The sequence below is a fragment of the Eulemur rufifrons genome, chromosome 15, assembly GCF_041146395.1.
Source record: "Eulemur rufifrons isolate Redbay chromosome 15, OSU_ERuf_1, whole genome shotgun sequence".
Classification (NCBI taxonomy): domain Eukaryota; kingdom Metazoa; phylum Chordata; class Mammalia; order Primates; family Lemuridae; genus Eulemur; species Eulemur rufifrons.
Window position 1 is genome coordinate 89,777,829 of NC_090997.1, and position 16,377 is coordinate 89,794,205.

Here is a 16,377-nt window from a genome sequence, read left to right on the forward strand (position 1 = left end):
ATTATGGTGTGTGTATGTGTGTGTGTGTGTATATATATATATATATATACACACACACACACACAACTCATACACAATTTGGAGAGAAGTCATAGGCCCCCAGTGCCCTGGGAGAACATAGTAGCTGTAAAAACTGAAGAATCTGACTCTGAAATGCCAGTGCTGGAGAAACGTCCACAGTGTGGCACACTGCAGCCCAGACACATGTCAGGTATCTGGTTCTGGATGCACATTCTCTGAAAAATCAGCCCTTGCCCAGACAGGGCATAATGTTGTGGCTGGAAGGGCATGCAGTGCTTGCTAATTTCTAAAACCTCAAACCTTAATTTTTCCCCTTCTTAAAATGTTCCTTCAACTTGTGGAAAAGCTAATAGTTGTTTACAATTGTCAGACTTTTTAAAAGTGCTAATTTGTTCCCTTAACAGAGCAAGTGATGAGAGACACCATTTTTCCATAGATTAACGACAATATATAAACACATGATTCAACAATGTCAACAGCTTTCAATCCAAGAATTTTGTCCAGGTCACTTTGAGGCATTAATTAGTCTTTCATCAGAACAAGTTCAAGACTTCTGATATTCCTTTTTCCGAACTTTTGATTTTGGTGCTGTGAAAAGAATAGAAAAGAAAAAGAGAAAATGAAGAAGGCGGCTGGTGTCAGACTCACTTCAGGCAGATTTGTTTTAAGGGAGGCACATTATATCCAATAGGTGAAAACTGACCGTTTGGATTTTCTTGTTTGTAGAAGGTCTTTAACATTTCCACTGCTTCCTCAGCCCGATATCCAGGAATGCACTGATGAAATGAGACAGTTGAGAATAAAAATAGACCTATGACAATGTGTGTCATATCACATAAAAACAGCCATCTACACATAATTATGTAAAAAGGTCTCAGATAATGTTAATAAACTTTGAGGATATTAGTAAAACAGGTAACGAGGTACATTTCCAAAAAAAATAGACATACAGCCTCAGTCAAACATCACTCCCAATCAACTATTATTTATTAACCAACTATTATTGAAGTTACCAGCTATGAGATCTTGGGTAAGGTACTTAAACTCTCTATGCCTCTTATGTAAAATGTAGGTGATAATAGTACTTACCTCAGAGGGATTTTGGGAGGATTAAATAATGCCCACTAAATACCTGGCACCTCATAAGTGCTCATTAAGCATTAGCTATTTTTATCTGCTGTTATCTACTAGTGGTCATTACGTGTTCAGTGCTACAGAGCTGGGGTTGGCAAATTATACTTGGTGGGTCCAGCTAAGAATGGGGAACTAAGAATGCTTTTTATATTTTCAAAGGGTTGTACAAAAAAAAAAAAAAAAAAGACTGTAGAAGAGATATAAAGTGGCTCACAAAGGCTAAAATATTTACTATCTGTCCCTTTACAGAAAAAGTCTATCAATGCTTGCTATAAAGAATTCTTTTTTTCAAATATTCAGTTTGTTCTATCTTTGGGATCTAACTGGAGAGAAGAGATCAAAACATGTGAACGAATAAATAAGAAATTGTGATATCAGCAAGGAGTAGTAGTATATGAAATCTTACAGGGAGAAGATGAAACTTGAACTCGCCACGGAGCTAGAGAATATTTAAAGAGGCTAAGCAGGGCATTTCAAGGAAAGGGCACGAATAAGCTCAGTTGTGTCTAAGGAAACTGACTGATGTCAGGGGGAGCTGATTATTAAGAAAGCATAAGGAAGGACGTTCAAGAGATAAAATGGGGTCAAAATATATAGAGCTTTGAAGGCTCGTCGGAAGAGTCTGGATTTGATACAATGCACCCTTCTGAAGTACACGAAATGTCACAATGAACATGTGAAAGCAGCATAGAGGAAAGGAAGGAGCCGGGGAGCACAGGCACAGAGGACAGGAGGACCAACCACTCTGGGACGTTGTTCAGAAGGAACTTCCCTTTCTTTTGTGTCTTCAGTCTGCCCTTGCCTGGGTCTACAGAGCCTGTATAAACCTTCCCCATAACGAATAACCTTCCTTCCACCCTGTCCCCCTTGCAAGCTGCTACTCTGCTCCTGCCTGAGAACATTCCAGACTTCACCTTTGCTCTCATTTCTTCCTTGGCCTCATCCTTACTGTCTTGTGCTCCTGACACTCCACTGAAGCTGCCCTCTCAGATATCCCAAGGGCCCCTATGGACCCACTGGTCTCCTTTCTGCCACCTCAACTCTCTGCAGATGTGAACCACACCTGCTTCATCTGACCACTCTCTCCTCCCTGGCTTCTCAGTATTCCATCATCCTAACCATCACCGGCCAGTCCCTTCCCAGCTGCCCTTCGCATCCTGCCACCATCAGTACTGGAGCTCCCACCTCTCACTCCACTCAGAGCCCTCTCCTCACACGTGGAGTCAGAGCAGTGGTTCTCAACCTTGGCTGCTCTGTTGAATTGCTTGGGACCACGATTTGTCCCCCGCCTTCTGATTCCGTTGGTCTGGGGCAGGGACCGAGCACAGACATGTAGAAAAAGCTCTCCAGGTAATTTTTATATGCAGTCAGAGAAGAAAACTGTATTGCTCTAAGATACCATGATGATATTTTCAAGTATCCGTGATAGCTACAAATTTATGGCTTTAATAAAAAACACATATTCTTAATAAAATAATTTAAAGAAAAACAGAGCAGATAAGTATTACAAATGAATCACTATCTTGTTTGAAAAGAATAGTTCTGTAGTAATCTACCTTTTGCACTGTTTATGAAAAGAACCTATAATTCTGCAATCAGAAAACAGTATCCTACCTCCCAATCACCCCCCACCCCCTGAACCTAGCCAAGTAAAAAAAGAAAACACAGTATCCAGAAGCCTGGGATACCAATGTTTTTTCTTTAGAATCTCAAAACAGATTCTGGCATCAAACCTAGAGATAGGCTTCAAGCCCTGGGCATTCATTTACAATTGAGCCAATGTGGCCAGGTATATGCAATGCAAATGAACTTTTTTTTGTTCAGCCACATCAACTCTGCAGAGATGTTTAAGAGGACAGTGCTTGTGCTCTCATCACTGAAATGTTGGAGAGAAATGCTCTGCATTTGGAGAGAAATATCTGACATCCAAGGACTCATCTTTGTTCTGCCCCTAAGCTTTGAGAAATTCTTTAGCTCATTCTCATAAAGGAAATATGGGGTTGGCAATTCATTGACAACCAGTTATATAAGCAAAATTTGAGCTGCTAATAGAAGTAACTGGAAAAATCAAATAATTTTGTAGATGTTTTTCATGATCAAACCAATTGTATCCTTTACTTTTCATCATTCCATTACAATTTATTTTCTGATGCGATGTTAAAAGACATCTATTCTCAACTGTACAGGAGTTGTAGGAAAGCTAATGTTCAGCTGGGAAACCTCAAGACAGAACATTTTACAAAGCCTGTTTTCAGTGGGACTCAGCCAAATTTTGCCCTTCACAAGTCCTTATGTTAATAATATTCTAGGAATAGCTGAGGTCTTTGAAGTAAACTGCCCATCATGTCTAGCATTTGTTAAATCCTTTTCTTTTTAAAGCATAATACTTTGGGATTAACCTTACATCTTAGAAAGAAAAACAATCAAACCAGTTATGAAAACTAATATGTGTCCACAAGCCAAACTCCGAAACATAAATTCCTAACGCTCATAGTCTTAACCATAAAAACTTGGGGAGAAGTGGCAAGATTAAAGGGAAAGTAGAATTTCCAGAAGATTAAAGAAGGGAATTATTGGGTCTGGGGGAAATTTCAACATTAAAAAGGCAGAAAAAAATAGTGAAAATACAGTGACTGATTGCTAGATACTAAAAGTAGTATGTGCCAATCAAGCAAAATGATTAAATTTGTGCAAAAATATTGTATTTGTAGTAAATGGTATCTAGTCTCACTGACACAGGCCAAGCTTCACCAAACTTTGTAGGGCACAGAGCTGGAAACATTCATTGAATAAAAACTCCAATAGCAAGAGTGTCTTTTAACATACCCAAATGTGTTGGTGAAGGTTGTTAGAGGTCACCTGGGAAAGGTAGGGACATTCCTTCAAGAGAAATTCTGTGAAGGAAGAGAGGTAGGCACTCACCTAGAGACTCTTACCTGGCGTCTTATGCTGAGGCATAAATGAGCTCAGCCAGAGGTGCTGAGATCCAAGAAGTCTGAATCTATCACGGCTTCTTGGTATACTGACCAACACTAACTATTCGCAAGCCCATAATGAGATGAAAGTAGTTAGAAAGAAAGAAAAAGCATAAAGCAGTTCATATTACCTGAAACGGTCTCCCAGTATTTGGTAGGTCAGCAGAGGCAATATTTAGAACAGAGCCACAACCACCAAATCGTTCATTCTGACAGCCATACACAACCAGTGGGATTTATAAGGCAGAATTAAGGTCCTGCATAGAATGTGCAGTTCAAATGTATTTTGTGGCAAAATCAGGATAGGTTTACACTAGCTATTCTGGAGAGGAAAGCTCGTGCTACTCTGCAAAACAATTAAGCTTAGGATTAGTCTTAAAAATCATAAAATCCAGCTACACAAAAGAAAAAGATTTGAAGTATTTAGAAATTAACACTGAACAACTGCAAACAGAATGAAACTGAGTATGTAGTTGCTTAATGTCCGCAGTTTAGTGCTCTCTGTGCACTTTCCTAAATCATGTTTTCAGAATCATTAGAGAATTACAGCCAGAAAAGAGGCAGAAATTTAATTCAGGGATTTTCACCTTTTAAAAATAACAGATTGTTCCCTGTTCTTTCCCCAAATAAAACATAACCTGTGCCCAATATAAAGTAGACTAAAGTTAAGCCACTCTGTAAGGCAGGATGAGGAGAGATTTCTAAGTTAGCCACAACTACCCTTTTATAGAGATTGTATATTTTATTGTGCTTGAAAACCTCTGTATTATTTTTAAGGGATAAAACTATTTGTACATACATAATAAAATAAGTACATATAAAATAAGCAAGTATGAAACTGTATTTTTGAATTTTCAAATAATTTTTTTAAAAATATCTTTAGAGACTTACTGCACTTAGTATTTATGTTGCTTAATCTATGCAAGAAATAATCCAAAGAGCTGTGACTTTATTAACTTTCCATATACTTACAATTATAATATTATAAGTGTTTACTTTTTCCTTTTTTTTTTTTTTTTACAGATGGGGTCTGACTCCATTGCCCAGGCTGGAGCACAGTGGCACAATAATAGTTCACTATAGCCTCCAACTCCTGGGCTTAACTAATCCTCCTGCCTCAGCCTCCCCCAGTAGCGAGGACTACAGGCATGCACCACCATGCTCAGCTCATTTTTTAATTTTTTTGTAGAGACAGGGTCTCGCTATATCGTCCAGGCTGATCTAGAATTCGTGGTCTCAAGTGATTCTTCTGCCTTGGACTCCCAAAATGCTGGAATTACAGGCATGAGACATTGCACTCAGCCTTTATTTACTTTTGACAAAATTTTTTACACATTGTAATAAGTATTCATGGTAACAAAAAAAAAAAAAAAAGACAAGCAGAGAAAAAAATTTTAAATCACCTGTAATCCATTATCCAAAGGCAAAACTAAGCTGCATGTTCTTCAGGACTTTTCCTATGCACGTGGTTTTATAATCTACTTTAACTTGATTTATGATTTATCCTCATATAACAGTTTGAGTTCTAAGCTTTTCTTTCTCTAGCTTATTTGTTTAATAGTTTTATGATCGTTGATATAAAAAGAAATAGATAATTTTACTATTTAAAAATCTTTCCCTTTTTTGGCCAACAGACACTATATTTTACAAGGTGTTTCATAAGTCTGTTTTCATGTATTAGAAAACAAGCTATGCATCTGGCCACTTTCTCGTTCACAGGAAGGGCACAGGACATTAACCTATGGAGTCAAAGGATACTCATCAGGCGGAGAGCAGCTGCGCACATAATACACGGCTCCACGGTGACATACAGCACAGTGTGTTCAAACACTTCAGAGGGACTTTTGCCACTTCGACAACACCAATCTAGGACCTGATCAATGGCCACCATTTCTGCATGTCGAGTAGCCTGAAAAGAGAAAAATGTTTCCACTGTTTGCTTCATGTAACCGCTATTTTACAAATACATGAAAAACAAATACAAAAAATGTGCCTATCATTTCTGCCAACATTTTTATGAATAAAGTTTCAGGACACCCTTAGCAGTTGACAATGTAGTCCCCAGTTCAAGTACCATAACCTTACCAGCAAAAGATACCTAATCTGAGATGCTGTCCGAATCATGCTATATTTTTAGTTACAACCTAAATATCCTAGGGGAAACTCTTTCAATTAAAATTCCATAGAGAAGATAAGTCTAAAAAAAAAAAGATAAGTGTATGGTTTCTGAATATTTCAGGGGAAGCTTGTCCTCCAGTTTCAAATATATTTTCAAGGCTGTCATTGACCTCACTCTAAGCAAATCTATATTTAGTTTACTGGAGTGTTATCACTTCCATTTTGGGGGATGAGATTTTATATAATGGCAGACTCCAGAGAAGTAGAGATTTAGTATTGGTCTCAGATACCTCATGGGAAGCAGTATAGCATAGGAGAAATCACACAGTATGTGGAATCGTCTACATTTAAATTTGAATCCTGACAGTGACATTTCTAATTATGTGGCTTTAGTCAACTACTCTAAGCCTTGGTGTCCCCATATGTAAAATGGTGTATACTGGTATCTCTGCCTCTATGCCTCATAAAGAAATCTGTGTTACATGAAGCATGATGCCACAAAATGCTATATATGTACACTGCCAGCTCTCTTCCCCTCTTCTTTTCCCTTCACTGAAATAGCTGAATGTGATCCATAGATCCTATATGCAACAATTATTTAATATTCATGACAATAGCATTTATTAATAATTTGCACTGAGTGCTAACTATGTACAAGCCACTGTGCTAAATAAATTCTATGTAGGATAAAAAGTCTCTGTCCTCAACAAGCATAAAAATCAGGTGGGGCAAACAGAAAGGTGCTCAATTACCTGTGAGATAGGATAAGGTGTGAAAAGTGCTGGCACAGTGGCCTAAGATGCCATGGAAGCCAGAGGCAGATGGGAGCACAGCTGCCCGAGGGGGCTGCATGGGTGAATCACAGAATTAGTTATAAACTCAGAGATGGAAGGTGCTTTAGAGAAGAGGTTCCCAACCTGGCTGCACACCAAAACCAACTAGAGAGCTTAAAAAAAAAATTTCCCCAACTTGGGTGCTCTTAAAAAATCAGATTCAAAATTATTGAATCAAATCTCCTCCTAGCTCTCAGTAAATAATTGTTGAACGGAATCATCTCAGTCAACTTCCTCTTTAACTGCTACAGAAACAGAAGTTAAGCAAAGTTGGCATGTATTAAAGACACACGGCTGGGAAAAGAGGTGGTAACAGGATGGTGGTGGCATCAGATCCAAAAGTAGAACTCAGGCCTCCTCATTCAGGGTCAAGAGTTTTCCTATGCTATATTTACAGGAAAATCTTCTGTATGACACAGAACAGTAAAATAAACCCAGGTTAATTTCAAGGTATAGAAGAAACTCAGGTCACTGGGGGCGTTAAATGGACATCATTCGAAGTTCTCATGGTAAAGATGTCATACCAAACCACAAAATACAATTGGGAGATATGGCAATTATTTGAAATACAGAATTCCACTCCCAAGTAAGTATCTGTATATTCATTAATTGCTGTATGTCTTATCTCGTAGATATTTTGATATCCTTTTAATAACCGATTTGTGATTCAACATGAATGTAATTCAAACACTGAAAAAATACTCCATTGTGGAAGTATGTTTTTTAGTATTTTAAATTGATAGTTAAAATTATGTCATTTTTCAATAAATATCAACTAGAGATGTGTGTATATGCTTCTAGTTTTTCCATGTGAAATGTTAATGGTTAATTATAAAAATGTTACTTACACATGGAGAATGGCATTATTCTGACAAGTAATACTTTCCGGTGTTATGACAATGGTAATTATTTTAATATTCTGTTTGAAATTTTTGTACACGTGAATTAAAATTACAGAATTGTATATCTACATATTTATATATTGCTACTTGACACACTCTAGAATGAATATATGAAAAGGAAAGTGTATAGAGCAATACAGCAAAATTTTAGTAGTCTTCAGAATAGGACTGCTTCTACTTTCTGCATTTGAAATTTTTTTTTATTTCAGCATATTATGGGGGTACAAATGTTTAGGTTACGTATATTGCCCTTACCCCCCAACCCCGAGTCAGAGCTTCAAACGTGTCCATCCCCCAGATGGTGCGCACCACACTCACTATGTGTGTATATACCCATCCCCTCCTCCCTCCTCCCATCTGCTTGACACTCGATGAATGTTATTGCTATATGTGCACTTAAGTGTTGATCAGTTAAAACCAATTTGATGGTGAGTACATGTGGTACTTGTTTATCCATTCTTGGGATACTTCACTTAGTAGAATGGGTTCCAGCTCTATCCAAGGTAATACAAAAGGTGCTAGATCACCATTGTTTTTTGTGGCTGAATAGAATTCCATGGTATACATATACCACATTTTATTAATCCACTCATGTATTGATGGGCACCTGGGTTGTTTCCACATCTTTGCAATTGTGAATTGTGCTGCTATAGACATTCTAGTGCAGATGTCTTTTTTATAGAATGTCTTTTGTTCTTTTGGGTAGATGCCCAGTAATGGGATTGCTGGATCAAATGGTAGATCCACTTATATCTCTTTGAGGTATCTCCATATTGCTTTCCAGAGAGGTTGTACTAGTTTGCAGTCCCACCAGCAGGGTATTAGTGTTCCTATCTCTCAGCATCCACAGCAACATTTATTGTTTTGGGACTTTTTGATAAAAGGCATTCTCACTGGAGATAAGTGATATCTCATTGTGGTTTTGATTTGCATTTCTCTGACGATTAGAGATGTTGAGCATTTTTTCATGTGTTTGTTAGCCATTAGTCTATCTTCTTTTGAAAAGTTTCTGTTCATATCCTTTCCCCACTTTTTGATAGGGTTGTTTGATTTTTTTCTTGCTGATTTTCCTGAGTTCTATATAGATTCTAGTTATCAGCCCTTTATCAGATGTGTAACGTGAATATTTTCTCCCATTCTGTAGGTTGTCTGTTTGTTCTCGTCATAGTTTCTTTGGCTGTGCAGAAGCTTTTTAATTTGTTCAGGAAATTTTAAAAAGGTTTTTCAAAATGAACATTAAAGCATCAAAGAAAATTTTAAAGAGACAACCCATTTGTGCCTCTCTTCATCCTTGTCTATCAACATCATGAAAGTGTTGGGCTACTGTATACAAGTTCTTACTTCCAGCAGCCATTATGAATGGTTTTTGAATGATCTCATGAAGAGCATGTGATTTAGGCAGCAGAGTCTTACAGTGAAACAAAGAGTATTGGATTACCCAAGGCAAGAAGGCAAAAGATGCAATTTGAGGTGGTCATGATGAGAGAAAGATATATTTGCAGCTAACCTGAGTATAGCTGAAATCATCAGGAACATCCCCCTTCCTACAAAGTCCCTTAATTTATACATCTTAACTGCAAACCACAGGAGATGATAGTTCCAAGAAGGGACAATTTTGTCATCTTGGTTTTTAATCTTACGAATGGAACCTACCATCAGTGAATGACTTGTTGCAGTATCTCCTTCAAGTGTTCTTCACTCCCTTGGTAGTATGATTGTAATGACCAAAAAGGAAATGATGCCATTGTTTCTACCACCGGCTCCACGAAAAACTAAAATACAGTCTTCATCATACATGGAGACTCCTCACTACGTGTGTTGCAATGGACAATCCTTGCAGATCTAGAAAAACTAGAATGAGAAAGCTCATTTTTGGAAAGTGACCTAAAGAGTGTCATTGAAGAGAATTCTAACTGGGCATAATGATTGTTTTCATTGTTGCCTTCTGTGCCTTCAGGAGCTGGAATGACCGAGATGTTATTGCACAGAGAAGCTCATGATGGTGAAATTGCAAGGGTTTCATCTCAGTGTTTCCACAAGTATGAAGTGTATGTATTTATAATTTTCACTTATATTAAAAATTTATCTTTTTCAAGGATTCGAAGGACATAGAATTTTGTGAAATATAGTATTCTTTACTTAAGTGCCTTTTTTCTTTCTAATTCTACTCTCCAGTCTACTACTTTTTTCATAAACAAACTAATAAATAAGTAGTTTTTTGGTGGGGGCAATATGTTAGCTATAGATTTTCCATGTAGTGTATATGCTTATGTATAAATTTGAATCTGTTCAACTACTTCGTTAGAATAATTCCTGTGGATTGGAACTGCCAGTGCAAAGTATATGCAAAAATCCATATTTTGAGTAAATTTTCCATAATTGGAGTAAGTTTTCCCAGTGTTTGAATGAGAATTCTCCACTTCTTAAAACTGTACAAACATTAAATATTGGCATTTTTAATCACTGATAATGTAATATTGCAAGGAAATTGTTTTTTTCCTCTGTTAGTGTTAAGCTAGGTCATCTTCACATAACCTTACCTGTATCAGTCGTTTGTGCTATTTCACTTTTTTCTGTTCCTTTTATTTTCAGTTCCCTTGTAATATTAGTCTCTTTGTTACTGATTCTAAGAGCTCATGTATGATTAAGGACATTAATATTTTGTCAAGCATTGCAAATGAAATACCACATTTATTCCCATTTATTTAACTGTTATGTTTTATTTTTTGTTTGTACAGAAGTCATGTATTGAAATATAATCATGTTGTGTTTTATGGTCATAAATAAATAAATAATTGCTTTGTGAATCTGGTTTCTCACTTTACACATATTTTGCTAAATCTCGTTTTTCTTTTTGATAGATATGACAGATGAACTTTAAAGTCCCTATAGCACCGATACCAATGCTAACTTACTGCTTCATTAAATTTTTCTGAATTTTCCACATTTATAAAAAATCCACATGTATCACTTTTAAAATCAGAAAAAAATGGTATTCAAAAGGAGATGCTAAGAGAAACTACCCTACCACTGATAACTAGAGGACTATATGCAATCTCATCTTCTCACCAACTCTGATAAATTCACTCCACTCCAATCATCACTACTGTATGTTTGCATTTATATTGTTCAACTCACATACATTTTTGGTTTGGTTAACTTCATTTCTTCCTTTCCCCACAACTTCATTGTTGTAGACCATAAGGCAGCCAACAGGAACTTCAATATTTTCAAGGGCGTCTTTGGCCTGAAACACAAAGCAGAAAATCTAAGACATAATGCTCAATACTTGAAAAGACTACAGGAAAGAAATAAATGCATCATGAATAGGATACATGTGTACAAACATTAGAACAAAGAAAAGCAGCTGAGCTTTCCCTTTTCTCAAATATAATCCCATTATAGTATTTAGCACCTGTGTTCTCTGCTGTGTCCATGTTAAGGGAGACTCAGAAGCAAATCCCCTTCGTAGATCCCAAGGCCCTGATTTCTTCTCACTGGAAGTAGCTGTGATCAAAGGACTGTTATAGACCGTGGTTGTTAGAGTGCCAGGGTCTATGTGCCTTTTCAGAGATAGTAAACAAATTTGCAAAGTGGTAGGAGAATAAACAGCATTTACAAATACTGTTAGAATCCTTTCCTTGTTGAAATTCTATTAATACTTGCTTAATTATTTTTTTGCTTCTCTAAAATTATAGAAATTATCCCCTAGAGTCCCAATAGCATAAAGGTGACCAGATAGGATACCACACTGTCCCACCACAGTACTACATGAGATAATAAAAGTTTAGGAGCACTCTATGTAAAAACAGCACAACCACTTTGAAAAACATTTTGTAAGTTTCTTTAAAAAGTAAATATACACACATCGCATGACCAAATTCCACTCCTAAGTATTTATTTACGAGAAGGGAATATACCTCTATAAAAAAGCCTTGAAAGAGAATGTTCATAATAGCCAAAACCTGAAAATTGCACAGGCATCCATCAACAAGACAATGGATACAAATTATATCATATTCATACAATGGAATACTAGTCAGCAGTAAAAAGCAACTATTGATGCCTCTATAACATAGATGAATCTCCCGCAATAGCCTCTTACTCCCAGCTCTACTTTATTTAACTAGCAACAACTTCCTATCATAATGCATACAGGATTTCCTTATCTATTTCAATCATGATCAACTGACACATACTTTTCATGTGGTCAATAGAGGCAAAAAGAGAAGCACTTTGTGAAAGCAAACTGGACCTCTCCTTTTTCCTCCTGGGTGGTGAACAGAGATGGGGCATGGGGAGATGTGAGCAGATAGTATCTGATACAATAAGACTGCATTCTTCAGGACTGTGTCATGAACTACCCACCGGCAGGTTGTGTTCCAGTTCTGTGACTGTGGTTAAAGCATGTCCAGTTATGCAAAGTTCAAAAGCCTGAAGAGTTCCAAAGTTTGGTGCATACATACAAATGCACGAGAGGCTACTACTATAGAGAAGAAAGCCAGGAGAAGGACTGACAGGGAGATACTAAGCACCAGTGCAGTTATGGCAATCGTCACACTAAGAATGTTATTTAAAATAAGTTTAGGATTACACATAATCCCAGATACACAAGAGAGACAAATCATTTATTCATACGGCAAATATTTGTTAAGGACCTTGAGATGAGGAGATTATCCAGGCAAACTCTAAATGCAATTACAAATGTCCTCCTAAGAGAGGGGTTTGACACAGAAGGCAGGAGGCAACGTGATAATGGAAGCTAAGAGAGACATTTGAAGATGCCACACTGCTGGCTTTGAAGATGGAGGAATGGGCCATGAGTTATAGAATGTGACTTCACCCACTGAAGGACATCTGGGTTCTTTCTAGTTTTTGACTTTTATGAATAAAACCGCTATGAACATTTGTGTTTACAATCCAATTAAGAGACAAAAATGTCAAGGCCAGAGGAATCTCAGAAATTCTTTGGAGTTCTACCATCTCATTTTATAGAGTAGAAAGTAAAGCCCTAGGGGGTGAAAGGATTTGTCCCAGGTCACTCACAAAGGTAGTAAATGGGCTTTATGTGTTTAGTCCAGAAGACTACATAGAAAATAGTGCTGGCCAGGTGGGTGATTCACACTTATAATCTCAGCATTTTAGGATGCCCAGGCAGGAGGATTGCTTGAGACTAGGAGTTAGAGACCAACATAGCAAGACTCTGTCTTTACAAAAAATTAAAAAATTAGCCAGGTGTGGTGGTGTATGCCTGTAGCCTCAGCTACTCAGGAAGCTGAGGCAGGAGGATCACTTGAGCCCAGGAATTGGAGGCTGCAGTGAGCTGTGATCAAACCACTGCACTCTAGCCTGGTTGACAGAGTGAGATCCCATCTCAAAAGGAAAAAAAAAGGAAGGAAGGAAGAAAGGAAGGGAGGATAGAGAGAGGGAGAGAGGGAGGGAGGGAAGGAAGAAAAAGAAAGAAGGAAGGAAAGAAAAGAAAGAAAGAAAATAGTGCAGAGGTGGGTGGATGAATGCTCCAAGATATTAAGACCACAAGATGCTTAAAGGAAAATAAAGATCTGAAATATAAAAGGATGGAAAGAAAACACAGTTCTGATACACAATGTGAAAAGCTCATTGAATGACTAAACGTAGCTGTTTTTGAAACTATTAAATCAGCTCCAAAAATTTCATCTAAGTAAGCTCCATATGTGAATACTTTCAAGAGAGCTCATGAAAATAAATGGAAAAGACCACAAATTCTGACTTCCCAACATTCAAGCATCACCTGTCCTCTATCTCTCACCCATCGGATACAACTGCAACTTATTCTGTATTTTAGCCTTCAAGCATCACTATTATTTTATCATCATCACTATTAAGAAACTACCTAGCAAATGATATTAATATTATTGAAATGATTTGGGGAAGGGAGAATAAAATTTTGATATCACATAAAAACTCCTGTCTCCAACTTGGATAATTTAGTAACATAAAAGAGTTCAGGACTAATAAATCCATATTATTACATACAAATTACAAATTAATTTTTAAATGCACATGTGAACATATTTTTTAAAGTATCAGATAGCAGGTTATGCACTCTGTAAGTTTAATGGAAAAAATAAATCTAGAAGTGAGCTTAAAGAATGGGTCATGATATCAAGTTAATGAGTCATGACCAGCATTTTTTTTAAATGAGGTAAAAACAGAAATACCAGAAAAATTGTACACAGAAAGGGTATGTACCGTTTTTGAAACTTTCATTTAAATTATATATGTGTTTCCTGGGTTGTTATATAAAATAGATTTTTTACTGTGGGTCACTTCAAAAAAAGAATGAGAAGCAAGTTTAAGAAAACATTATGTAAGTAACAGAAACAATGGATAGATGTTCTAATGCATCATGGCTTACATGAGAAACTGAAAAATATTTGGCTATCATGGTGAATGAATGCAGGGGAAATAATGTGAGAGTTTATATAGTTGAAGGAGAACAGAGAAGAATACGGCAAAATCAATTTCAGTGATGAATTCCCAATGCCAAGTAGAATGCACACAATAAACATTTGTGGAATAAATGAATGAACCAATATTATTGAATTAATTAACTATAGGAGACCAGAGGCCATTAAGGATAGAAGAATATAATCAAAAACATGTATGAAAAAGTTTTTTGTTACAGAAGTATCAGAGAAATGAAAAATTGAAGGGTATTTCATATATATTTATATGTATGTACATATATATAAATACATACAGTCATGTGTCACATAACCACAGTGACACATTGTGAGAAATGCATAGTTACATGATTTTTGTCATCACTGTGTGAACATCAATGGAAGGTACTTACACAAACCTAGATGGTATAGCCTACCACACACCGAGGCTAGACGGTATAGCGTAGCCTATTGTATAGGTTACAAATCTGAACAGTATGTTACTGTCCGGAATACTGCAGGCAACTGTAACACAATGGTAAGCATTTGTATATCTAAACATATCTAACCATGGAAAAGGTAGTGTAAAAATATGTATAAAAGAAAAAATGCTACACCTGTATAGGTCACTTACAATAGATGGAGCTTGTAAGAATGGAAGCTCTAGGTGAGTCAGTGAGTGGTAAGTGAATGTGAAGGCCTAGGACATTCCTGCACACTACTATAGACTTAATAAAAACTGTACATTTATGCTACACTGAATGTATTCTAAAAATTTCCGGGTATGGTTGCTGCTCACACCTGTAGTGCCAGCCACTGGGGAGGCTGAGACGGAAGGATCGCTTTAGTCCAGGAGTTTGAGGCTGCCGTTTGCTATGATCCGGCCACTGCACTTCAGCCTGGGTAACAAAGCGTGTCCCAGTCTCTTTAAAAAAATTATAGACAAACTAAGGCTTAGAGAAAATTAAGTAATTCCACTGTGATGTTAAGATGACTACACATCACTAGACAATAGGAATTTTTCATCTCCATTATATTATAGGACCACAGCTGTATATGTGGTCCTTGTTGACCTGGTTATGCGGGGCATCACTGTATATACGTTTATATATGTAAATACATATATACATTTACATATAAATGTATCTATAGTATGTATATTCATACATTAATACATATAGATCCCAAACTTTTATCCCTATTAAGGAGCTCGCCGGCACACAAGAATATAGGTAAAGCCTGTATTACACACAAATCTGATAACAGCTCTCCTTAATGAGCAGTCCTGAAGGGAGAGGAGGAAGGAAGTAAAAGGACAGAGGGAAGCAGAATAAATGAATGAATGAGTAATAGACGTTGATAGCACAGGGACTTGTTTTCATACTGCTCTCTACCAAAAACATCCTCAGCTTCCTTTCTTCTGCTATAAGAGATACGTTCAAGGAGCCAAAAACACATAATGTGACTTTGTGTATTTGAGAGTGTGTGACCACAGGAAGGAAAGGGAGGAAGCATATGTCAGCAAGCGTCTGAATCGCTAAGTTTGCAGCATATTCCATACCAATGAAACAAATAATTTCTGTACTTCCTCGCTTTCTTTCCCCAGAGCCATTGTGAGAATCAAGATTATGGTGACGAGAAAGCGCGCCCTGGACGTTTGCCCAAACGCCCTCGGTCTGGGTGAGGGCCGAAGAAAGTTCCCACCCGCGACATCCACCTCCCGGGCTCCTCACCATCTGCATCGCCTCCTCCATCCACTTTTCGGTTTCCTCCGCGGATACCGAGAACGCGCCGCCTGTAGACGGCGTGGACACCGCCTTCGCCTCCATTCCGCACTGGGCTGCCACTCAGTGCGCGAGACTGCAGCGGAGGAGGGGCGCAGGCAGCGGAACGCGGCGAGCGCGGGCCACCGTTTCTGGGGGAGTCGAATGGCAAGGTACCCGGGAACGATTTCTGAGCGGACCTGTAC

General features: G+C 37.5%; 1 protein-coding gene across 1 annotated transcript; it reads right to left on the reverse strand.

Moving 5' to 3' along the window:
• Window positions 1-382: 382 nt before the first annotated feature.
• On the reverse strand, window positions 383-16,237 carry ADAT2 (adenosine deaminase tRNA specific 2). The gene is made up of 6 exons (XM_069488501.1): window positions 16,142-16,237; window positions 11,126-11,230; window positions 5,889-6,039; window positions 4,262-4,368; window positions 725-797; window positions 383-609 (listed from the first exon to the last, which is right to left on the reverse strand). The coding sequence occupies exons 1-6, from the start codon at window positions 16,235-16,237 to the stop codon at window positions 566-568; spliced, it is 576 nt and encodes a 191-aa protein (XP_069344602.1). The 3' UTR covers window positions 383-565.
• Window positions 16,238-16,377: the final 140 nt, after the last annotated feature.